Source organism: Canis lupus, chromosome 8, assembly GCF_011100685.1.
Source record: "Canis lupus familiaris isolate Mischka breed German Shepherd chromosome 8, alternate assembly UU_Cfam_GSD_1.0, whole genome shotgun sequence".
In the NCBI taxonomy this organism is placed as follows: Eukaryota; Metazoa; Chordata; class Mammalia; order Carnivora; family Canidae; genus Canis; species Canis lupus.
In genome coordinates, this window is record NC_049229.1 from 39,658,819 (window position 1) to 39,684,997 (window position 26,179).

The window sequence follows — 26,179 nt, forward strand, 5'->3', positions numbered from 1 at the left end:
CCTTTCTGGCTGACCAAAAGACTCTGGATATATGTCCCTTCAATTTAAAAGAATCATAAGCCTCAGAGGAGAAGTTAAAGTTCAGTCAGCATAAAAGCCCTTGAAGCTCTACATAAACAAAGAAACCTTTTACAAGATTTTAGAATAACCCATGCACAGCAGCATTAGCGCGTGTGTGTGTGTTTATGATTAAGTGGGCAAAAATGAAAGAATAGTTTCCTTTGTGGAGATGGTCTCTGCAGAGAATTTCTCTTCTCCTGCTTGTGACTATCTTCAGGCAACACTAGTTAGAGGAATTCATCAGTTTCCTGCCGGCAGGGCTGCTAGGGCCTGGCTGTGAGTGAGGCTCAGCTGGGAGGGCGCTGTGGGGGAGCCTACCATATGGACCAACCCGGAGCTGCATCAGAGGTGGCGGGGGCCGCCTCAGGTTAGGTGTTTCTGGGCAGAGGCAGCAGGGATCTTTTAACCCCCCAAGGCAGAAAAGCATTTGCTTCTGAGCTCTTTTACTTTGTACTGACTAAAAAGCCCCTTGCTTGTTCAGAGAGAGGAGTCCTGAGAAGATTAGGAAAAGGTTTCTTCTCTGGGTTTCTTGCTTCTATTTTCCCAGCTAGAGGAAGGGTTTGCTTAGGTGCGTAATTGGGCCCTCAGAATTCTCAGTCCCATAGGAAGGGTCAGCCTGCGGCAGGCGGCTCTCCTCAGTGTGGAGGGCATGAGCACGCCTGAGGGCTGGTGGAGCAGACCCCTGAGCCAGTCTAGTCACCCCTCTCCTTGCCCTCCTGGAGTGAACCTGAGCTCCCCTGGAGGTTTGCCATTCATTTAAATTGAAGGGACATGTATCCAGGGAGAACAGTCTTGTCAGGCCTTCAGAAACTAGCCTTGTGTTTGTTCTTTTATTCTTTCTTCTGTTCATGTGACTAATAGATGTTGAGAGCCTGCTCTGTGTGGGGCACAGATGTCAAGGCTACAGGCATGAGCTCTCCTCAGAGGGACAGGGCAGCAGAGTAGAGAGGCCGACTGACCAGCTCGTTGCAATAAGTGCACCCCTTGTCTTACCTGGTCTCTTTTGCTCGCATTGTACTTAGGATCACAAAATCTTATTTACACCCTTACCTGCCTTTCCTTTTTTTTTTTTCCTCACATTTCCAAATAAGGTGACTTGGTGTTCTCTTTTGTTTTCCCTTCTTTGCTCTATGGCTTAGCATCTCAAAGTATTTGGTGTATTCAAATTCCTTCGATGACTGTTTCTTTGATGGAAAAGAATTGACCTATGAAAACGCACACTGTGAATGGGTCCTGTCCGAGTTAGAAGTCAGGACATCTGCCTCCAGATTCTGTACTTGCCCTCACCTGGCTTGGGTTTCTCAGCCTGCTCTCTTTGATGGTCTCATGGACCCTCCTGGTTCTCCTCATCTGCACTCATGTCCTGGCCACTCTCTGCTTCTCAGCCTGTGCCAGCATGGTTTATGGGCTATTTGTCACCAGTTCCCTGGTCTCATTCGCTTTTCTGCTCTTCCCATCCTCCCAGTCCTTACCATGGCATCCCTAACCCTGCTTCTGCCCAGGGTCCAGTAAGATTTCCAAGAAGAAGTCATGTGACATTGCCTGCTGAGTGGCTTCAGCAGAAGTTATATTACAAGCTTTATCTGGGCCTTCACTACTGCTGTCTCCCCTTACTCATCTCTTGTAGACTCCTGAACACACTCACCCCAGTGACCAGTCTTCTCCCCTAACTCCTGAGAAACTCCAAGCAGTCTCACATGAGTTTTCTTCTTCCCCACCTCCAAGTCCTGTGTTTGTCTAACTTCATACTTCCTGTCATTATTTCAATCTTTGAGAATGGAGCATCCATCCTTATTGCCAGACTCATCCCCCCTACTGAACTCTCTACCCCAACCCTCCTGCCTCTTCTTTGAGGACCATCTTTGGTGGATTTCCTCTGGGATCTTGCATTTTCAGCATCTTTGCTCTCAAACACTTTTTTAACCTCTCCTCTGGCTGAACTACCTGCCTTCCCCTACTCCCATCCCCAGTCCCTCCTCGGGCTGCCAGTCTGTTGTCTTTCTTCCCTCACATACCTCACAGACATTCTTAGATTGTGGGTTTGGTTTCCTGCTATTAGTCTTATCCACACCCCAATCTATTCAGCATGCTGCAGCTCCTGGGATCTAGAAAATGCAGATCTGTCCATGTCTTTCCTATGCCTAAAATACTTCAGTGACTCCCGTAAAAATTTTTTTTACTTCCCCCCCCTTTTTTTTTTGGTAAGAGCTTTGAGATACAATTCGGATATCATACAATTCACCCATTTAAGTGTACAATACAGTGGTTTTTAGTACATGGACAGAGTTATGCAGCCATCACCACAGTTAATTTTAGAGCTTTTTCGTCACTGCACAGGGAAACCCTGTCCCCTTTAGCCATCCCCTCCCATTCCTCCATTCCTGCCCAGCCCCTGGCACCAGCTTCAGCTACTCTGTCTCTGTGGGTTTGTTTGCCTCTTCCAAACATTTCATATAAGTGGAATCATACAATATGTGGTCTTTCTGTGACAGCCTCTTTTACTGAGCATAGACTTTCCAAGGGTCATCTGATGTTGGTAGCACAGTGCTCCTGATGCATTTACAAGTGCTGTATGATCTGATGCCTCTATACCTCTGCAGTCTGATTTCTCACGGCTCTCTACCTTGTGCTTCTGTTCTGGCTGAACTCAACCTACACAAACATGCAGCGTTGCTTCCTGCCCAAAACACCTGCCCCATCCCCTTCTTTCTGGTTGGCTAACTCATGTCCTTTGGGTCTCCTCCATCCCTTGATGCAATGCTGTGCCCTTTGGGTAGTTTGTTCTGGTCCTCCATGCCTTTGCGTGTGCTGCCGGAGCCCACTACACTTCTCTCTCTGCTGAGGCCATACCTGCCATTAACTTGTCTGTGTCCACGTCTGGGCTGTAGCTCTAGGGAGCAGAGTCAGCATCCACTCCACTGGGGGCACTCAGCCTGCATAGAGTAGGCACTCAGAGTACTGACCCTTGGATCTCTTTGAAAGAGAAATTGTGTCTGGCTTTCTCTTCTCCTTTATCATCTGGAATGAGCCCTTATTGCTCCCTGAACTCTCTTGAAGGTCACCAGCCACTTTGTCATTTGTTCTCTTTTTGTCTTGCTATAGCGTTTAAGACTGTAAATACCTCCATGGAGTTCTCTTCTATTGTGCTTGTCACACAACATTGCCTTTGTCATCCTCCTACTTCTACGACTTTCTTTAATTCTCTCCTCTAAGCCCTTAAGGATGGGTCTTCCCCCAGTTCAGCATTCAGACTTTTCTCTCTGCTTTGTCCTCTATTCCCGCAGCTTCATCTGTCACCTGTGTGCTGATAAATGACTTGTGGTCTTTCTGTGTTACTTGGAGCCCTCTCCTGAGTCTGACATGTGTTTTCAACAGTACAGCTGACATCCTCACCAAATACACTTCCCTGCCATACAGCCCACCTGCCCATGGGTCACCACCCTGATTTGAGCCCTACGTACTCTCAGTACTTCTGCCCTGGTGACTCTGAGCACCGCCTTACCCAGTCTTCCCACCTCACCTCTCTCCACACTTAGAGCTTTCGCTTGGTCCAGTTTGTAAATACGTATTGAATATGCTGCTGCCAGATACTTTTTCTAAAGCATAGTTTTGGTCATTTTTTTCTCAGCTCAAAACCTTCAGAATTTCACCTTACACCCATTAGAATGTCTAGAATCAAAAAGACAAGTAATAAAAGTGTTGGTGAGGATGGAGGGGGAAGGAACCCTCATGCACTGTTGGTAGGAATGCATACTGTTGCAGCCATTGTGCAATACAGTATGGAGGTTCTTTAAAAAATTAAAAATAGAAGTTCTGTATGATTCAGTAGTTCCACTGCCGAGTATTTACCCAAAGACAATAAAAACACTAATTCGAAAAGATACATGCACCCCTGTGTTTATTGCCACATTATTTACAATAGCCAATATATGGAAGCAAACTAAGTGTACATCAATAGATGAATGGACAAAGATGTGGTATATATAGACAATGAAATATTACTCAAGCATAAGAAAGAATGAGATCTTGCCATTTGCAACAACATGGGTAGACCTAGAGGACATTATGTGAAGTAAAATAAGTCAGAGAAAGACAAATACCATATGATTTCTCTTGTATAGAATCTAAAAAACAAATGAACAAACAAAAAGCAGAAACAGACCCATAAATACACAGAACAAACTGGTAGTTGCAGAGGGGAAGGGTAGAGGAAAAGGCAAAATGGATGAAGGGAAGTGGGAGATGCAGGCTTCTAGTTTTGGAATGAATAAAGCACAGCATAGGGAATATTATCAATGGTACTGTAATCCTGTTGTATGATGACAGATGGTAGCTACACTTGGAGTAAGCAGAGCTTAATGCATAAATTTGTTGAATTACTAGGTTGAAACTAATGTTAACATTGTGTGTCAACTATACTTCAATGAAAAGATTTAAAAAAACAGGTTATTTGAAAAAAACCAACAACAACAACCTTTAGAGACTACTTTTGCCTACTAAATGGAGTTGAAATTCCTCAGCTGGCATCCCAGATCCCTATAAAAGGGCTTAAGTTGCCTTTTTGACCACTCTTCTTTCATTCCTAATATTCAGGCCAGATACTCCACACCTCTTGCACACTTTATACCTGCACTGTGTATACAGTCACCATTGCCTCCTGCAGCTATTTAAACTTAATTTTAAAAAAGTAAAATTTGAAATTCAGTTGCTCAGTCACACTAACACATTTCAAATGCTCAGTAACCACACATGCCCAGTGGCTGTCTTTTGGGCAGCACAGATCCATTTTGATCATCTCTGAAGGTTCTTTTGGACGGCACTGGTCTGAACCTTTTCGTTTCTGTTCCTTCTGGCTACAATCTCCCCACCTCCTCACCATCTCTACCTGTAAACATTTTCTCCCTCTACTGGAGCCACCCACCTGGTATTCTCCTGCTTCCACACAGCCTTTCCTGATCAGTTCGTTCGTTCTTTCTTTCTTTCTTTCTTTCTTTCTTTCTTTCTTTCTTTCTTTTTCTTTCTTTCTTTTTTTTTTAAAGATTTTATTTATTTATTCATTCATGAGAGACACAGAGAGAGAGAGAGTCAGAGACACAGGCAGAGGCAGAAGCAGGCTCCATGCAGGGAGCCCAACACGAGACTCGATCCCAGGTCTCCAGGATCAGGCCCTGGGCTGAAGGCAGCGCCAAACAGCTGAGCCACCTGAGCTGCCCTGATCATTCCTTTCTTAATGAGATGTCCCCAGCCTTTCCACTTAGAGCCTTGGTAGTATTTTATGTAGTTTCCTCTATGAAACCTACCCATTTGTTTCTCATATTGTTGCTACTCATACTGGGAGACTTTTTGAGGTAAAGGCTACATTCATAATCTTACTCTGGGCAAAATACAGTAGGGGTTCAAGAAACGGTTTTTGAATTGATGACCCAGAATAGAGAGTGGTTCTTTTTTAACTTGTGTGATTAGTGAGCACAAAGACTGTGTTGGCATTCTGTTCTTTCTCCCTTCCTCCCATAACCACATAGGCCTCTGCTGTGAGGTCAGGCAAAAAAGGGCGGCCGCTGTCCTTCTGCCCTGCCTACACGGGGGGCTGTGGGCGCCACACCCCATCTCACAGCCAGAATTACTGACATCAGTGCCAAGGAGACGAGCTGGCTACAGTATACAAGTAGGATCCTCTGGCCAGGGCAGTGGGTCAGCACATAGGAAGTGGAATTTCACGGAGGGAGTGATAGGTGCACAACTGAGGAGCAGGTAGGGTGCAAACTACCCACCTCGGAGAAGTGACCCCAGAAGAAATGACTGAAATGACTGAGGCTAACCAAAGTGGTGAGGCTCACATTGGAATTGGTCCCAGGATGGGGAGCCACAGAATATCTGTTCACAGTTAGACCCTGGAAGAGCTTTCTGTATGGTTTGTTCATTGCCTGGCAATGTGTGTTCCTTGTGACTTTTCACTTAGCCCAAAGTCACCTACCATGAAGGAGAGGAACTCACCCAAAACATTGGCCAGCAGGTTTTCAGACATGTTAGGGACATTCAGGTGCTGACCTCTTCTGTCTGGCTTTGTTGCCCTTGAGCTACCGCAGATGCTGGTTATCTACTTGGTGACCATGGGGAAGATGTCCTGAAGCAGAGAGCATGTGCTTGTACACACACACGTTCTGTAGTGGGGTGGAAGCAGAAGTATAAGACTAGGTTTTCAAGCTCTTTGTCTTTCCAGGCTGATTTTGCAAAGGGAGAAGCACTTCCATTATCTGAAAAGAGGTCTTCGACAGCTGACAGATGCCTATGAGGTAAGTACGCTGCCCAGGAACTCAACCAGATGATCATCCAGACGGCCCTCCTTTTTTCTTTTGGAATGTAAAACATGTATGGGCCTGACCTGCTACGAAGTTACTCTTTGTACCATATGGCTGTGGCAGGAGCCAGGTACGCAGGAGCCCAGTCCTGCAGAGCTGGGACTCCCACTTCTGCAAGGGCAGAACCAGGTCTCTCCTAGTCTTGTTCTCCTGTTGGAAGGACAGAGCACCCTAGAAGGGATGGTGCTTTCTTGCACCATTAGATCATGATGAGGGGTTCACGTGCTTTCTCCCGGACACTCCTGATCAGCTAGATAAAGGCAGTCCATCCCTAATCCTTTGCCCTATAAGCCGATCTAATTTCTATGCTGGCCAAAGGATCAGTATATAAATCCCAGTGAGGACTTCCACAATTTAATACTATGAAAATGCCCACACTTAGAGTACATTTTAAATCACATTCCTTGGAGCCCTGGGGTTCCACAGAAGGGCCTCAGGAGACGACAGTGGTGGTGGAGGAGGGGAAAGGGTGTTGGGAATATAGTAGGCAGAGGATGAATATGAACCAGAGGGCTCCAGTCATCCTGCCTAAGCCCTGCTTTTAATTTGCTTTTTATTTTGATGTCTACATTTGATTATTTACAGTAGGAATTGGCCAACTGAAATGCCTCTAGACCCAAGCAGGTAGCAAAAATAAGAGAAGTGAGCAGTTGAGAGGGAGACTGAAGCACATTAGAGGCCCCATGCTTTTCCTCTGTTCCTGCCAGGTATTGCTATCCAGGAATGCAGAACCAGGTTTGCCAGATTTCTGTCTCTCTCTTTTTTCAAATTAAGCCAGAAATCCAGATTTCTGTGTGAATCTCCCAGTGCCTAAATGTTGCAACTAATTCTACTTAAAAAACAAAGCACTACCAGGAACAAGCAGAACATGTCTATGGGCTAGAATTGGCCTTGGGGTCAAAATTTTCAATCCTTGACACAAGTCCTCAGTTGTTAGGGTATAGTGAGCCTGATACAGTTAATACCATACCAGCTAACAGTTGAATGGAGTACTAAAAGCTTACCATGCCTTATCTCAAATACTCTGTCAGTATTTTTTACAGATGAGGAAGCAGATATAGCTGGATTAAGTCATTTGCTCAGAAGTACATAGCTCTAAGAGGAGCTGGGACTCCAACCCAGGCAGGCAGGATCCACACCAACTGCTTCTAGGTGGCAGCCTAGCCACAGCTGGGGACAGTCAGTGCATTAATGAAGAGGGTAGCTTGGACCAATGGAAAGAGCACTGGAGTGAGAGTCCAGAAACCTGGCTTCTTATATCCGCTCTAACATTTGAGGTCTTTTGTCACTTGGAAAAAGTTAATCTCTCTGGATCTCATTTATATGCTTTTAATCTGGAAAACTAGAGCAATAATACTATCTGCCTGCCTGCCTTGGATGCTCTGTACATGTTTATGGGTTAAATTAGGATCCAAAGCGGCCCATGTGTCACCTTGGGAAGCTTTTCCAGCCCCCTAGGCAGAATGAAGCTATTCATGTGCTCCCTCAGGACTCTGCTACTACCCATTGCAGCACATACCATAATTCAGGTACACATATGTGTGTGTTGTGTGCCATCTTGACCCAGAAAGCCATAAGGTAACTCATGATTAAATGCATTCATCTAGAGCCCTCTTCCTCTACAGATGAACACATACATTCTCTATCCCAAGCATCTCAAGTGTAGGAACTGATGTTTATTCATTACTGTACCCCCTGTATCTAATACAATGCTTGGCACACACAAGGAGGTACTAAATATCTGTTGAATCAATGAATGAGTTAATCCAGGAAATCGCTGTCTGAGAGTCTAGGTCTCCTGGGTTCTACACTGGGAAAATAGCATGGGTTAACTTCCTAGCATGTGGGTGCTCCTCCCCTTGGCCTTCTTTTGGTGCTTGTCAGGGAAGGACCCAGAGGGTTCAAGGTAAACTTTGTCCCATTGTCCTTTCTGCACATATGGTCATTTCAGCTGCTAGCTGGGGCCATAAAGCAGAGCGTCCTTCATTCACTTATTGTTCATAAGGTGCTCTCCTCCCCCTTTCCGGGCTGCCAGGGTGCGACACATGTTGCCTTGTCAGCAGCATCTTGGAATGATTCTGAATAAGGGGTGTGTTTTTTCCCCTGTGCCTTTCTCAGTGTCTGGATGCCAGCCGCCCATGGCTCTGCTACTGGATCCTGCACAGCTTGGAACTACTAGATGAACCCATCCCCCAGATGGTGGCCACAGAGTGAGTCCGGCTCCAGGGAATCTGGACTGTTCTTTGAAATCCTATTTTGAGTCAGGGGTTCTTTTTATTTTGTTTCTGTTTTACTGATTTTGAGTGAAAAACACATCAGGCTACAAAGATACCCTTGCCCTCCCCTTGACCCCAGTGACTTCCTGAAACTCCTCCACTTCAGAAGCCTATTGTGAGCTCGTGGGTAGAACAAGACTTTGAACTCCCAAACGAAGGATTCTGGTTTCTTCTGTGGCCTTTTCTTTTGGCTCTTGCTCTGGTCTTTGAGAAAATTCTTCATCATCAATTCTGAGAGACATGATTTTGCCAGAAAGTACGGTATGAATTTGAATAGCTTCTGTGGGGAAGCATGTGCCAAACCAATGAACAAAAATGCCCCCACCTTCCATAAACACCTCTATAGACCTCCCTCCTCATCAATGCCTTGGGGACAGTTTGGCTCTTGATGGTACTAGATGTGTTAGACTCTTGGTGTGCAAATGCCTTGACTCACCATTTTCTTAAACTTCTGATTTATGAGATCTAAGCAACTAAGGTTCTTCTCAAACTGCTAGTGCAGATGGTGTTCTGGGAATGGCTATGGCACCTCATCCTTAGAAGCTCATCACAATGATATTTTAAAAAAGAAACTAATCATCACTCTAATCTTAGGGGTACCTGGGATGGAAAAGGGCAGCCAGGAATTGGATCCAACGCCCCAGTTCTCACTGAGAGAAAGAGCACACACTCCCTTGGCAGCATCTTGAGTTCATCTGCTCTTCTGGTGCTCTGAGGGACAGGAGTCAGAAAGGGAAAGCCCATGAGCCAGGTTTGTTTTCCCGCAGCATACAACAATAACCATGTAAAGGACCCGTGGAGGCCAGCCTGTGCCCTGCCCTGGTCCCAGTGCCCCTGCCCGGGTCATATTGTCAGGTCAGAAGAACAGAACCACACATTGTCTCATTCATTCTGTCTTAACAATAACGTCTCATTCTTGCCTTCCGGAGCAGGGTGTCTTGTGATGACTGTGGATAGGGAAGATAATAAAGAATTAGGCAGTTAACCCTTGTGATGTGCGTGAAGCTCTCTGAGGGAGAGGAAAAATATGCATTGTCCTCATGATGCTGCTGCTGCAAGCCTAGTTGCTTCTAGCTCTGGAAGTAGAATTGGACACAGTTTCTGCAATAACAGGAATTTAATTGTCAAAGGCCCATGTGTTTTTGAAATACCAGTTGGGGGTTGTGGATTGTTTGGGAAGTTTCTCCCCCACACATACACGATTAGGATGTACACTGGGGAGAATGGGAAAGTCGGAGATGAGAGAAGAAAAAGAGAAATGGAGGATTCAGACAGGGAAGTATAGGTGTGCCCCGGAGGGGGTTGTAGTTCCTGAAGAGGAAGACCTCAGTCACACTTGGGTCAGCATAAATTTTGAGTGTTTTCTAGGTTGTTGCATAGGTAAGGGTTTGCTGAGGGAATGTCAGAGTAGCTCTCGTGGCAACATCAGATAGGAGGAGGACCCCATTAAAGGGCTTTCACAGTGAATACCTGGACACACCCTAAATATCCACAGTAAGAATGTGTTAAAGTGTGTTTGAAGCTTAATTAAAATATGGTGCAGTACATATAGTGAAATACTCTGCAGCCATTTAAAAATTTAAGTTAACAGATATTAACTTCCTTGCAGTGAACATTTTGTAGTATATACAAATAGCAAATCACTGTGTTGTACACCTGAAAGTATACAATGGTATATATCAATTATACTTTAATAAAAATGTACACCTATGAACTATGTATTTGTTGATAAAAATGCACACGAGGCACCTGAGTGGCTCCATTAGTTAAGCATCTGCCTTTGGTTCAGGTCATGATCTGGGGTCTGGGGTCTCCCTCTTCCTGTCCCTCTTCTCTGCTCATGCTCTCTCTTTCTCTCAAATAAATAAATAAATAATGTCTTTTTAAAAATGAATACATTTATCTAGAAAGATGTTCATGATTTAAGTGAGAAAAGGTAGTTAAAAGGATTCAACTTCTAGGGACACCTGGGTGGCTCAGTGGTTGGGTGTCTGCCTTTAGCTCAGGTTGTGATCCTGGGGTCCTGGGATTGAGTTCCGCATCGGGCTCCCTACGAGGAGCCTGCTTCTCCCTCTGCCTGTGTCTCTGCCTCTGTGTCTCTCATGAATAAATAAAATCTTAAAAAAAAAAAAAGATTCAACTTCTATAGATTAAAATATAGCTGGTTACGTGCATAGCGAAAACCAGAAAGATACATACATGCTTCATACTTCTGGATGGCAGGGTTAAAGGTGATTTTTTTTCCCCCCTAAGCCTATTTGCATGTTCTAAAATTTTATTTATTTAATTGTTTTGTAATTAAAAGAATATTTTAAACCTAAAAAGCTAGTTTGTTCTAATTTCAAGAACCACGTGATAGTGAATGAGAATTTCTGCTTCCCAGCTGCCTTAAAATCTTTCCTTGTGGTTCTTCTGATTAAGGAAACTTTTAAAGAATTACTTAGACTTTCCAATAATGAATTTTGTTTTGTGCCTAGCTGACAGTTTATTCTAGGTACAGATAATGTCTGTTATCAATGAGCTTAGTAACTCTGACATATGAGGAAATAAACTATTTTTAGTAAGATACAGAGAAATCTTAATGACTTCTGTAAGAAAAACTTTACAGGGGGCTTTTTAAAGACAATCTGATATAGGATATTGCCTTTTTATTTTGCACAGAGAAAAAATGCTTTGAAAATGTCATCAGGTTTGTGTTCCCTTCTTCATACAGCTATTAAAAGGCAGAGTTTAGCTCTCAAGTATTATTATTATTTTTAGAGATTTATTTATTTATTTATTTATTTATTTATTTATTTATTTATTTATTTATTTATTTATTTATGAGAGACACACACCCAGCACAAGTAGGAAGGTAGAGGGAGAAGGGGAGCAGGGAGCGGGATCCCCGCTGAGCAGGGAGCCCAATGCAAGGCTCCATCCCAGAACCCCAGGATCATGGCTTGAGCCGAAGGCAGATGCTTAACCAGGTGCCCCTCCAGTATTATTGTTTTCCTGTCCTTTTCTTTCCCCACCTACCACCTAGTGCAGGACACACACACACACACACACACACACACACACACACACACGACACACGTTTCTCTTTGTTATTTTGTTCAGTGTTGTGCTTCTATTTGTTTAGGGAACAGTATGGCAAGCTGAGTTCCCTCTAGTGGACAGAATCACTTTTTCAGCTACTGTGACTGCCTACTGCAGCCAGCAAAGCCAGATTTTAACTGCTGGTCTCAGGCCTTTCAAGAACAATATATTTATAGGTAGGACTTTAGTTTGCCACTCTTGAGAGCCTGCATCCACAAATTGTTTACCTGAAATAAATTAATATTTTGGGACCGGACTGAGTTCATTTGTTGATGATTTTAGCATGGAAGGAAGCATCCTTTAATGAGAATCCCATACTTTTGTTATTGAAAATTACTTGAATGTATATAACACACAGAGTGAAGTGAAATCACAGGGAGACCACTGCACTGTTAAAGTTAGGTTTTTCAGATTCTGTAAGATCTAAACATTGTCTTTAATTATTGTAGGACTTTTCTGCTTATACACTTTTTCCAAATACTAAATTTAAATTTTCATCAAAGTGTCAGTGTTTTACTATTTCCCTTTCAAAAGGTTATTAACAGCTGATCTCCTGAATAGCCCTTTAAATATTTTTCGTTTTAATTTTTAAACATACTATGGCTGGTTCCTTACCTTTCTGTGAAGATACCTTAGGTGGTGCTTTGTGTTTTTTGGCGAGGCACTGCTGGTGGCTAGTGGGGTATAGAGGTCAGGGGTGCTGCCGGATATCCTCCATAGGACGACGGTTCCACCAATGAACAGCTGTGCAGCCCAAAATGTCAGTAGTGCCAAGGTGGAGAAGCCCTGCTCTAAAATGACCAACTTCAGACTTGACCATAGTTCCAGAACAGCAGCATCCAGAGGCTGACCGCACTTGATGAAGCCACACGATGTATCAGATTCTCCAGGTTGCCAGGGCCTCCTGGAATGGGGGCAAGGCCTGCCTGTCATTCACCCAAACCCTGCTGTACTCTGCTAGGAAAGTTTGACTCTCCCTCAGACTAAGCCCAAGTTGTTTTCTGGTGTGAAATTCAAAAGACGTAGTCCTAGAGGAAGCCTGATGCCCATGCATCCATCTTGTATCGGCCTCACCTTCCAAGCCATCCTGCTCAAGGATGACTGTTCCGATTTCCAAAGCTGTCATATTTGTAACTTACTCTAGGCCAGCAGTCTGTCCCTGGTAAGCTGTTCTGGTACTGAAGGTTTCCTTAGCTCTCACCTGAATTCTGCTGCTGCTTCAGCTTCGCTGTTCATTTCTCTACTAGAAGGTTTGTGCAATTACCTTTTGTACACTTGGTGTATTTTGCTGCGTAGTTTCCTCACAGTGTTTGCCTGTAATATTAAGCCATTTAATATTTTTAATATTTAGTCATTTTTATGACTCTCACCTAAACCTCCTTTGAGTTGGAAAATGGAGGCTTGAGCCAGATATGGTTATGATCACCATTGTGTTTCATTCATTCATTCATTCATTCATTTACTTAGATTTTATTTATTTATTCGAGAAAGAGAGTGAGTGAAAAAGAGCATGAGTGAGGTACAGGGGTATAGAGAGAGAGAGAGAGAGAGAGTAGATTTCTTGCTGAGCAGGGAGCCTGATGCAGAACTCGATCCCAGGACCCTGAGATCATGACCTGAGCCGAAGGCAGATGCTTTACCAACAGAGCCATGCAGGCGCCCCCAGCACTATGTTTGTGGTGCTCTTAGCAAGTGTTGTCATTTTAATTCATAACTCATGGGCCCTACCGCTGGTCCTTTTTCTCTTAAATTCCTAGCCCTTTCCCTTGGTAAATTTATATGCTTTATTCATCCCCACTCCTACCATGGCTAAGTATATTATTTGTTACTTGTCCCTGTTCCATTTGTTTTATTCTTATGTGCTTCTGATTTGTTTTGTTCTTCTGGACTTTAATTCTCATCTTGGAGGTGTTTCTCTGCTCCTTTGGAATTATTTGTTCACTGTACATGCTTTAGCATACTTCGTCCAAGTTGGTGACAGCGATACCTAGAATCAAGCACTTTAGGTCATTCTTCAACCATCACCTCAAAGTCTGAATAAACCCCTTATGAGGCTGACAGTAAATCCTTGATACTCTTGCTTTGAACTTGATCTTCTCACAGGTCTCACATACTTTTTTTTTTTTAAGACTTTACTTATTTATTCATGAGAGACAGAGAGAAAGGCAGAAACATAGGCAAAGGGAGAAGCAGGCTCCCTCTTGGGAGCCTGATGTGGCACTCGATCCCAGGACCCTGAGATCATGCCCTGAGCCAAAGGCAGACACTCAACCACTGAGCCACCCTGGTGCCCCCTTCTCATAGACTTTTTAATTTGAATCACAGTGTTGATGTTTGATAGAATTTTCCACAATGATGGAAATGTTCTCTATTTTGTGGTAGCCACTGGGGGTGTGTAGCTATTGAACAGTTGCAGCATGGCTTGTGTGACCAAAGAGCTAAATTTTAAATTAATTTAACTTAATTTAATTAATTCAATTTAAAATTTAAATGGCCTCATGTGGCTAGTCACTGCCTATTGGACAGTACAGATCTTTCGCATTGCTACCCAAAATGTGGTTCCCCAGACTAGTGGCATTACTGCCCGCTGGAGTTTGCTGAAAGAGCAGACTCTCAAGCCCACCTAGCTCTTCTGAGTCAGAGCTGCAGTTTAACAAGGTTCTCGGGTGATTTCCATGTGCACTCAAGTTTGAGAGGCACTGATATTTGGCAGTACATTGATTGGAGCCACATGGGAATTAAAAAAAAAAACATGGCCACTTGGGTCCCACCCTCAGTGATTCTGATTTCATTGGTATTAAGTATGGCCTGGGCTTTGAATTTTTTAAAAAACATACCCCAAATGATTCTAATTGCTCAGCTAAGGCCTGTGATTCTTAGATTTTGTGTATAGTCACTTCATTTGGGAATTTGGTAAAAATATGGAGGCCCAGGCTTGTCTCTGTTTACTCACTCTCCAGTGATTGTGGTATACACATGTTGGGTTTGAAAATCCCTGATCTTAAAAAAAAAAAAAAAAGAAAAAGAAAAGAAGGAAGCAAGGAAGGAAGGAAGGAAGAAAAGAGAAAGAAAGAAAGAAAGAAAGAAAGAAAGAAAGAAAGAAAGAAAGAAAGAAAAAAGAAAAGAGAAAAGAAAAAGAGAAAGAGAAAGAGAAGGAGGGAGGGAGGGACAGAGGGAGGGAGGGAGGGAGGAAGGAAGGAAGGAAAGGAAGGAAAGGAAGGAAGGAAGGAAGAAAATCCCTGATCTTGGGGGCAGCATGGGTGGCGGTTTGGCGCCGCCCTCAGTCCAAGTCGTGGTCCTGGAGACGTGGGACTGAGTCCCACCTCGGGCTCCCTGCATGGAGCCTGCTTCTCCCTCTGCCTGTGTCTCTGCCTCCCTCTGTGTGTCTTTCATGAAAAAATAAATAAAATCTTAAAAAAACAATCCCTGATCTTAAAGATAGTTTCCCACTTTGTTGGTAATTGTCACATTAGCTAGAATGAAATGCCTTGCTGACTTGAAAGAAAACAGGTTACTAGCTTTTTCTGTCATAGGACTAAATGAATGATGCATGAATACCTGTTCTTCATAGAGTCTGTTGCTCTTGGTGTTTGCATCATGTTTCCTGCTTGTGATTTTTTTTTTAACTAGGTTGGTGAATTTCTGGTCTCTAAGATAAATTTTTCCTCCCCCCTTCTATAGATAGAAGTCTCAATCACATTTTGGTTTTCATAGTTGCTAAGAACTCTGCTAATGACAGTTGGTAGCTTCACGGTCAATTTGCCAGGTCCTTAAGGTGTGAGTTGGAAAGCCTCTGGAGCAGAATGTTCTGTTATATGGGAACATCTGAGAGTCCAGAAAAGCCCAACCCTGCCCCCTAATGTAGCCCCGTGGCCAGTCAGATGCTGCATGTCAGCTGAGGGAGGTTGGCATGGAGGGATGATTTAAAGGTGTCTGGTACATTCAGATCCCAGATCATTGGACATTAGGCTACAGGATCAGGGTGTTGGATTTGGCAGGATTCTATCTTGGGAGTTGGGAAAGAGAATGAATGGATGACTAGGTGACTCTTTTTCTTTTCGTTTTTTTTTTTTTTTTAATGTACTGTTAAGTTTTATATCAACTAAAACCTTTTGTTTTGTATGCTAGTACAGCCAGCTTTGTCAGGATGTGAATTTATTAGCTATTTGTTTCCAGGAAATAGGATATGAATTGATGAAGGTTTGGAAAATACGTTAGGAACAAACTTATTTTCTCTGTGAAAATTGCTACTACAAAAAAGCCAGAGAACTGTCTTCCTCCTCTGATGATCCAACTTCAGAGGATCAACTTCCTCCTGTTTCCTACAGTAAAATCTGAGGTGCAGATTTAAGGGAGTGTGTATTTTTTTTTTTTTAACCTGTGAAGACTTCAGAGCTCTAGTAGTGAATCAGCAGCATTTTCTCTTGCTGTCCCTGACAGATAATGGAAGGTCTGAAATCAAAAGTCATCAGATATGATACAGAAAAGCAGTAATAAACTTGTGCCCCCATGGGGATGAACTAGACTCTATGTGGTCTCTATGTGGCAGCAGTAGATAAGAAAGAATGAGATCAAAGAGTCCAGGGAAAGAAGGCTGCCCGAGCACTAGGGCAGAGATTTGCAGCTTGTTCTCTTAAATGGAAGCTTGTCCGAATAGGAAGCCTGTGATCCTGACTGAGTTGTGGGGAAAGAGCTCGATTACCAGGACTTTCCTGGGGTACCCCTTCCCGGTGAACTTTAGAGGACCTTGGATAACTAGGGGCTCCCTGGGTTTGACCTCAGGCAAGGATGTTGCCTCTAGGCAACCAGATGCCATGCTTGGAGGCAAACCCTCAATGAACGTTTTCCATCAGTGAGGGAACTGGAGCCTCTATGGATTGGTGTGAAAAAATTCTCCAAAAGCCTGTAGGCTGGGATTCATTTTTGTGATATGAGTCAGCATTGCTTAAGTTGGCCACAATTGAGGTGAGCATGATAGAATTCCATTTCTTTTGTTCTCCTAACCATGGAGGCAGACTCCATTACAGCTTGTTTCTTGCTGGTGGTAAGAATAAAAGTCAGAAGCCCCTGGGAGCAAGAAGACATCTTTTTAAGTGTTCTGGGTAGGCCGAGGTGGTGGCTGTCGACCAGGGTAGTTGGCGTGGACAATATTTGGGCACCACCACAGTTTAGGCAGAATTCAATTTAGGGACCTCAGAGGCAGGGCGAAGGGACTGGTTCCACAGACCCAGGATGGCAAGCCAAGTGAAGAGTATGGGAAAGATTTGACTAAGAAGCATGAGACTTATTATTTCCAGTTCTATGAAAGGCTCTTTGTATCAGCCTGGTGGTCTGCTCCTTGCTTCACAGCTAGGTGAGTCCTTAAATGCAAAACCCAGAAAGAAAGGCATTCAGAATAGCAAGGTAGAGAGGCCCTTTCCAGAGGTTAATTATATTCAATATATGTTCAGTAGGTGGGAGAGGGTTTTTTCCCCCTTTGGGGTAAAGTCATGGACTCTGGTGAGAGTTGTTGTTTTTAAGTGAATACTCTCTGACTTGGGTTTTCCCTTTGGCTGTGTACCTAGTGTGTGTCAGTTCCTGGAGCTGTGTCAAAGTCCAGAAGGTGGCTTTGGAGGGGGCCCTGGCCAGTACCCGCACCTTGCACCCACATATGCAGCAGTCAATGCCTTGTGCATCATTGGCACCGAGGAGGCCTATGGCGTCATCAACAGGTACAGCCAAAGCCAGCAGTGCCAGACACCCGGAGGGCCCTGCCTGCTGACACTGAACTGACCATTGCTGTCTCCTGCCTCTCGCCTATTTGTTTCTCAGAGAGAAGCTTCTTCAGTATTTGTACTCTTTGAAGCAACCTGATGGCTCTTTTCTCATGCACGTTGGAGGTGAGGTGGATGTGAGGTGAGTGGGGTTTTTCTCAGGCTGCTGCATCAGTAGATTCTAGAGCTTATCTGCCATCGGAGATGCCAAACCCAAGAAACAACATAGAGAATCTGCTGACATAGAATGACTTTCAGTGATACAGTCCATAATCATGGTAAACATGATACAGATGTCTTTAGGTGGCACTGTCACTTCTATGTAAATGTCAAAATATAAGACAAGAACAAAATCACATGCTTTTATTTTAAAAATCAAAAATTTATTTGGTTGGTATAAAATGACATAACATATTATAACTATATAGTGGGATAGAGCTTTTTATCTCTCTGGGATAGGCAAGGAGAAGGAAGCCCAGTAGAGACCTCCTAAATATTTTCTGAATGAATTTGATGAAACTGTGAGAATGTCTATCACCTCTATGAGAATTTTTTGGGAGGTGCAAAAACCCATGGGGGCCAGTAGAGTGCAGGGAAATAGAGTTTCAATAAGACCAGTTGGCTCAAAATTACTATTTTACTCTAAAATTATCTGATGTACCTAGTAAGTAGCTCGCTCATCTGGCAGGAGATTACTAAAGCATATGGGGAGTCACTAAGTCATTTCTCAAAGGTGGCCCATCATTGAGATTTTATACTAACTTCTTAGTATTTAATTACAAAAGTATGGTTTTTTGAGCTTTCTTTAGCAAAGCCATCTTACTGCCTTATTTGTAAATGTGTTTAGCTTCTATATAAGTTGATTAATTTTCTGGCCTAACCATTGGTTTGAAAGTAAGGGGGGAGAAGAAAACATAATGTGTCTATTCAAACCAAAAACCTGTTACCCATTGGAAAAATGGTTTCTTATAACACTTCCAGTACCAAATGTATGTGTTTTTTTTTCTCCTGTTAAATAATTTTGATGCCAGCTAACCAGGTTTAGCTCAGATTCCACAGGTTAGGGGCTCAGTCCCACAGGATCACCCCCATTTCAGATGCTAGTCACAAGATGTGTGTCCCCATGTTACTCACACTTCTGTCTGACTCGGCTGCAAATCAGAGGTTCCCATGACCCCTCTTCAGGTTCAGCAACCTGGTAGGATGGCTTACAGGACTCAGGGAAACACTTTACTTTTTGGTTTATTGCAAAGGATATTATAAAGGACACAAATAAACAGCCAGATGAAGAGGTATGTAGGGCGAGGTTGGAAGGGGCCAGAGCACAGGAATTTCTATCCCTAGAAGTTGGAGTATGCCACCCTCCTGGCTGACACATGGATACATTCACCAACCCGGAAGCTCCCCAGATCCATTCACTTAGGGTTTTTCTGGAAGTTGTGTTGTAGAGTCATGATTGATGAAATCACTGGCCATTGGTAATTCAGTCATTCTGCAGCCTCTCCCCTCAGGAGAGTGGGTCTAGAAGTTCCAACCCTCTAATCATGTGGTCCATCCCTTCAGCAAGCAGCCCATCCTCCAGGAGTCAGCTCATTAGCATAATGCAGGTGTGCTTGACCTGGGCTTGTTCTGAATAACTAAAGACTCTCCTATCACCCAGTCACTCAGGAAATTCCAAGGGTGGTTTTTTTTTTTTTTTTTTTTTGGTAGTTCATATTTTATTTGATTATATTGCATGCATTGTGCCTGAATATTCATTTTTTTTAATTTAAATTCAATTTGCCAACATATAGTATAACACCCAGTGCTCATCCCATTCCAAGGATTTTAGGAGCCCTGTACCAGGAATCTGGGAGAAAACCACATATGTATTTTTATTATATCATAATATCCCAATATCTCTTAAAATTTTAACAATCTGCTACATTGTTAAAATGTAAACTGAGGCAAATTTTACAAATGTAAGAGTTTGAGCAAAAATCTGTTCAAATCAGCAGCATCTAACCCAGGAGATAGAAAGGTACTCCCAGGAGCTACACAAAATGAAGAGACTTTTGTAGGCAGAAAGGAGCCGGAGCAAGGAAGTTATACTCAGCAAACCAAGTGGGTCAGTTATTGCAAGGTTACTTTCCTTTAGGGTGCAGCCGGATTCTAGCAGGCACATGACCTAACCAGTGCTGATCAGGTGATTCCTGATTAACTGGTTTAAGATTTCATTTCTAGGGAGCTGAAACTGTGATTAAGTATCAGTTTGGTGAGGTGGGGCTTAGCATAAGTGACTCCATTTGGGGCCTGTTGTCTCATTTTTAACCCTGTAAATGCCAGCAAAACCAATATAACTAATGAAGAAAAGCAGTATTGTGTTGACCTTTCTTAAGGAAAAAGTTAAAAGTGTCCCCCACCCCCCACAGGCACTATATTTTCATTTCTGTTCTAAGATAGTCCAACTGAATATGCACAATCTCAAAAATTAGCTTTTAAAAACTTTTGACATTAGTAGGCAAAAGCCAGATTGTTTTAGCATTGTATCACATACCTTTTTCAGATGTGATTATTCTCTAACTTATTAGTTCCAGCGCGAGTTTTTTTTTCCCCCTGTGGTCTTATTTATATCTGCTAGACAAATGCTAGAAAACTTCTCTAGTAAAATGTATCTGTTCCACCAAAGAGTCCTGCAGCCATGTTACCTGTACCTAAGCTCCTCTGGTAATGTGCTCCATTCTAGCCATGCTTTTTATTTGCATAGGATCAGAGACACTAACACTTACTTGCTTTGCCTGATTTCAAGTATCCCAATTCCATCATTTCTTGCTTGGTATTTCATTGTCCTTTGCCTGAAAGTGTCAGCCAGGACTCCAGAGTGCTTGTTGAGTGGGTTTGACCAGGAGAGAAGCAGCAGTGATGGGGGGCGGGGGGGGGGGCGAGGAATGGGGGGGGTTACATTCGGGCAGCTGGAGGCTAGTATGTCTCATTCTGAGTTAGACAGAGTGGTCTCTCGATCTTTCCTGTCTGTCACAATTCCTAATTGTTTCCGGGATAAGTTTGTTCAAGGGTTTATGGCACCGGCGTGCTGCCAGTGATCAGATTGCAGTGAATTCCTGGCAAGTGCCATTCTTTCTCAGTTCTCAGGAAAGCAGTAATTATTTATTACTGACCTCCTAATCTAGATTGTATAACCTGGAGCGTTCTGTGAGGGTAGGGGGCTAGACAGAGAGCCAGCATTTGCTAAAGTTGAGGTGACAGGGTGTAGAGTATGTCCAAGAAAGCAGTTTCGTGTTGCTGAAGTATAGAGGGCCTCATAGGCAGTAGAAGTGAAGCTGGAAGGACAGTCTGGGACCAGACTTGAGGGGTCCTGAAATCTCCTTAAGAAGTAGGGAGTTTAAGAGCAGTGGGAGGCCACGGACCAGTTTTAAGTAGATAGTGATGTGGTCTGATTTGTATTTTTATTAGAACTTCTCCAGTGGTAGTAATAGATTGGCATGTTATAGTAAAAGTCCTCTGGTTTCAGGGCTGAAGGGAGGAAGACCAGTCAGGAAGTTGATCCTGGTAATAGTGACTTGGATTTGGGGGACAGCAGAGACAATGGAGAGTAGTGAACAGATTTGAGAGATGTGATGAGTAGATGGATAGAGAGAGGAAGAAACTGCATGAAAAAGGTGTGTTTTGTTCCCTCCCCATTTCCGTGTGAGATCTAGGACTTGAGGCTTCTGGCATGATGTCTCAGTTCTCCCATTAGGGAGAGGCAGGCTACATTGTTGGCTGCCTCCCTACCTCAGAGGTTACATTAAGGTTCAAGAGCAAATACTGTGGAACCCCTATGAGAGGCTCAAAACCTGAAAGAAATTAGATCAGACCTCTGAAGTTAGCTTGTGGTTGATGATAATGTTTGGCATGTAGGCCTCTTGCATGCTTCTGATGCCTGCTGGACTAACTCAGCCTCTGCTGTGCCTTGGCCAGTGTGAGCAGGCTGATGAAAAGGCTGGTAGGGGGATCCCTGGGTGGCGCAGCGGTTTGGCGCCTGCCTTTGGCCCAGGGCGCGATCCTGGAGTCCCGGGATCGAATCCCACGTCAGGCTCCCGGTGCATGGAGCCTGCTTCTCCCTCTGCCTGTGTCTCTGCCCCTCTCTCTCTCTCTGTGACTATCATAAATAAATAAAAAAAATCTTAAAAAAAAAAAAAAAAAGGCTGGTAGGATAATAACACTTGCAGCTTCCGCAGAGATTTCTGTGGAATACCTTGTAAGTTTGGCTTAGTATGATGTCCATGTTGAAAGATATGGAAACTGGACTCTTCTCTTTCCTCCCTTTTATATTCCTTAGGAGCCCTTAGAAAAAGGATTTGTAAACAGAATCAGAACAGACAGTTTTTGTCTTCATTGTAAAATGGAGCTGAGATGCTGGATATTTGAAAGGGGCATAGAAGGAAAGAAAACACAGTTTGTAGATATATTACATAAAAGAGGGAGAAGCTGAAATAAAACGTGTCCTGAGAAGAATTACGGCTGGCAGGATGGAATGGCAAGAATTATTCCAAATCAAGTAGGCTAACATTAAAAAAATAAAAAAAAAGATGTTCTCTTTCTTTTTCATTTAAGTGTGTGTGTATGTGTGTGTGTGTGTGTGTATACATGTACTGGTGGGATGCTTGAAATCAAAGCCCTTTCTTCTTCTAAAGGCCTAAGGAAAGTATCTGAGTAGACTTATCTATTCCTGTCCCTCTCATCTGGATTAAGCAGACATGAGGGTCTAGAGCCCTGCGTTGGAGTGACTGTTGCAGAAAAAAAAAATATATAGTTAACCTATAATGTGTCCATGCCATAAACAGAAATCCTGGGTTTGAAATATTACTGACATCTGAGTGAATGAACATATCAGAAATACCCGAATGACACCATGGAAGTTTGGGAATCATTATTGGCCTTTGAAAGAAGAGCTAAATTCACCTTGGATATGAATTGATATGGTTGTTATCTCCTCTGATGTAGATTTGACCATGTGGAGGTAGGGAGACTAGAATGTCATGTTCTTTCACTGAAGCCACGCTGTGAGCAACTCTATCCAAATAGAATGTCAAACCTCTCAGTTGGAGACCCAGGAGGACTGACCATGTGCCAGGAGTGAGGACAGGAGGTGATTACAGCTTACCAGGCAGAGAGCAATCTGCCTGAGAAGTTCAGTGAACCTTATATCAGGTCTTCCTTAAAGTTTAACTCTGTCTCCCTCTGTTTCCACCCCTTCCAGAAGTGCATACTGTGCTGCCTCCGTAGCTTCTCTGACCAACATCATCACTCCAGACCTCTTTGAGGGCACTGCCGAATGGATAGCAAGGTGAGAGGTGCTGGGATATGTCCCAGCCTCTTAGAAAGCAGGTGGTCAAGATTCCGAAAAAATAAAGAAAATGAAAAAGGAATGGAAGAGAATATAAAATTACAAGAGATGGATTGGGGTTGTAGCATTGTGTGTTTCAAAAATATGTTAAAAGTTTTCTTTTTTCCAAACTTTGTGCAGTGTTGTATTATTGTATAGATCGGCAAGGATCAAAACCTTGGGCAAGCAGTACTTGTGGGCATCAAAGTGGATTTAACCACTTTGGAGAGCAATTTGGTAATACCTTAAAGATGCCCTTGCTAATGACCCAATAATCCCACTCCTACAGAAGCTCACCCACATGCATGAAAGAGACAAACATACGCCTTGTTTGTAAGCACAGAAACACGTTAAATGTTCATAAGCACAAGATGGAGAAGCAAGCTAAGGTATAATAAAATAGCAGTTAAAATGGGTGAACCAGAGCTACATGTATCAGTATGGATAAATCTCAAAAACAACACTGAGGTAAAATAAAGGATGTGAAAACATGCAGATTAGCACACTTAAAATTTGAAAACATGTACACTAATTCTGTATTATTTATGGGGGAAAAATCACATGTGGAAATATAAAAACATGCATGGGAAGGATAAACACCAAATTCAGGATGGTAGTTACTTCCTGGGGGAGAGCAGAGGAAATGAAATCAGGAGACGTCTACCCTTCTCCACAGGAGACTTCAACTGTATCTGTAATGGTTCCTTTCTTTGAGATCAAAGAAAGACCTGAAGTGTATATGACTGAATTAAAGCTAGGTGGTACATACATGTACACTCTATAAATTATTTGCTGTACTTCCCTAGATGCTTCAAGTATCTCAGGATTTAAAAAAAAAGTATAGTAGATTTGTATGTCCTATTATGGAATGATATCCAAACTGTATTTTTTTGTTACATTTTTATTCTTACCAAGTAGTACTTATTACTATGAAAATGTAATTTACAGATAAATCAGATGGTAAACTATGATCATATTTACTTTCCTATATAATATTTATTTTCCTGGAGTTAATCATTACCTCTTTTTAAAAATATATAAATCATGAATTTATTCCCAAATTTTCTACCAGAGCTGTAAAATCACTCTCAATACAGTGAAACACTTTAGGTAATGTATCAGTTCTTGTGTGTGTGTGTGTGTGTGTGTGTGTGTGTATTTTGAGTTCTCCTTCCTGGAGCACTCTGCCCTCCTGCTTCAGTATGGACAGATTGCTCTCAGCTTGCTGCCCAGCAGGCATCCAGAAGCTTCCTTTCAGCCTGAAATTCACTTCACTTCTCTCCTTTGTTGAAGGCCCTGCCCTCCTTTTTCTTGGCTTATTTACTCATTCTAATGAAACACATACTCCAGTAGATCCCAAAAGAGAGCACTTAGGAGATACATTTCTAAGAATGTGCATATTACATATTCTAGTCTCACACTTGATTGAGATTTTACTTGGTTAGAGATTTCTAAATTGAAAACTGTATAAACTGTATTCCTTCAGAATTTTTTAGCATACCTCCATTATCTTTTGGCTCTGAGTGTCATTGTGAAAAAGGCTGGTAATAATCATAAAAACCAACATTTACTGAAGACCTGGTATGTAATACTCACTAGTAAGGTAGCTATAGTTCAGAGATTGAGAGTATAGGCTTTTGAGCTAACCTGCCTGGGTTTAGTTCTTTTTTATACTTTCTGTTTTCTCAGTTAAGATTTCCATCATTACAAGTGTATTTTTTTCCATTTCCCTGAGGTAAATATATAGTTATAATATCTGCTTTAAAATTCTTGTATGGTTATTTCCACATCTGGGTATCTTGGAGTTGGCATGTCTGGCATGTCACATTTTCCTGATCCTACATATGTCAAGTAATTATTGGATTGTATTTTAGACATTGTGGAGTCATGGTGTAGAGACTGGATTCTGTTAGATTGCTCTAAAGAATGTTATTGATAGCTTTGGGATGCCTGGGTGGCTCAGTAGTTGAGCGTCTGCCTTTGGCTCAGGTCATGATCCTGCATCGGGCTCCCCACAGGGAGCCTGCCTCTCCCTCTGCTTGTGTCTCTGTCTCTCCCTGTGTGCGTCTCATGAATGAATGAATAAATCAATCAATCAATCAATCAATCTTAAAAAAAAAAAAGAATGTTGATAGCTTTGTCTAGCAGCGATCAACTTGATTAGACCCAAACTGCTGATTGAGGCACCTGCACTGAGCAGTGGTTCAGCTCTTTGATTGGTCAGAAGCTGCTTTTGGTTTGCCCAGTGCATGTGTGATCAGTAGTCAGAGACATCACAGTGAAGTTTAAACACGGAATTTGGGGTTTTCCTTCCCTGACTCTTTTTTCTGGTATTCCTCCTCAGTTTCTGTCTTACCAGAAAAATGATGGGCTTTCTATTAGTTTCAACTGCCCTCCACTGACCCCTATGCCACCACTGGGTGGCATCCATCCTCAGGGCAAAATGGGAAGACAAATATAGGGTGGGGGAGGGAAGAGACCGTCTCCTGCTGTTGTCTGCTCCAACTTTTAAATACTCGCTAAAATCTGCCTGCCTTTTTTTCAGTCTACTGAACCCTTAGGAAGTTGTTTCCATGTGTTTTGTCCAGAGTGTATGGCTAGTATCCCGAGGAGGATTGGTTTGTTAGGCACTTACTAGACATGGAACTCTGACTCCTTGGGTTTGAATCTTAGTTTTGTCATTTAATAGCTTTGGACCAGTTATTTCACTTCTCCATGCCATAGTTTCCTTGCATGTCAAATGGTGGGATACTGAATTTGATATTAAGCTGAAATGCAAGGAATTTAAATGGCCAAAACCTATTATCGTAACCACTGCCTCCCAATGCCATTGTATTCCCAATCCATTGTATGTTTTTATTTCTCTTTTTCTCTGCCCCACCTTATCCCCCTCCCTAGAAGTTTTTGGAATCTTTATTCTTGCTGTTTGGAAACTTCATGCTGATGAACCGTGGTAGGGATATATATATTTTTTTTTCTTTCTTTTTTTTCTTTTCTTTCTCTCTCTCTTTCTTTTTTGTACTCAGCGGTGTCTTCAATCTGGAATTGCGTATACTTTAGTTCCAAGAATCTTTATTATTGCTTTGATAACTTCTCTCCCTCTATTTTCTGTGTTTGCTCTTTTTATCACCTTGTATAAGTAGGAGTGGTCTTCTGATTTTTCAAATTATTTTGCCTTTTTTTTTTTTTTTTTTTTTAACTCTTATAGTCCTTATTTGTACTTCTGGGAGATTCCCCTACCTTTTATTTTCTAATCCTTCTGTTGAGTTTTTATTTCAGCAACCT

General features: G+C 42.7%; 1 protein-coding gene across 2 annotated transcripts in view; it reads left to right on the forward strand.

The window, feature by feature from the left end:
* The window catches only part of FNTB (farnesyltransferase, CAAX box, beta), a 64,621-nt gene that overhangs the window by 19,060 nt on the left and 19,382 nt on the right, over window positions 1-26,179 (forward strand). The window contains exons 3-7 of one of the 2 annotated variants that reach the window (XM_038544949.1): window positions 6,281-6,353; window positions 8,538-8,629; window positions 17,341-17,487; window positions 17,588-17,671; window positions 22,769-22,855. In XM_038544949.1, coding sequence (XP_038400877.1) covers window positions 6,281-6,353; window positions 8,538-8,629; window positions 17,341-17,487; window positions 17,588-17,671; window positions 22,769-22,855 — 483 coding nt within the window. The remainder of the gene's footprint in view (window positions 1-6,280; window positions 6,354-8,537; window positions 8,630-17,340; window positions 17,488-17,587; window positions 17,672-22,768; window positions 22,856-26,179) is intronic. The other variant, XM_038544950.1, reaches the window with a different exon arrangement.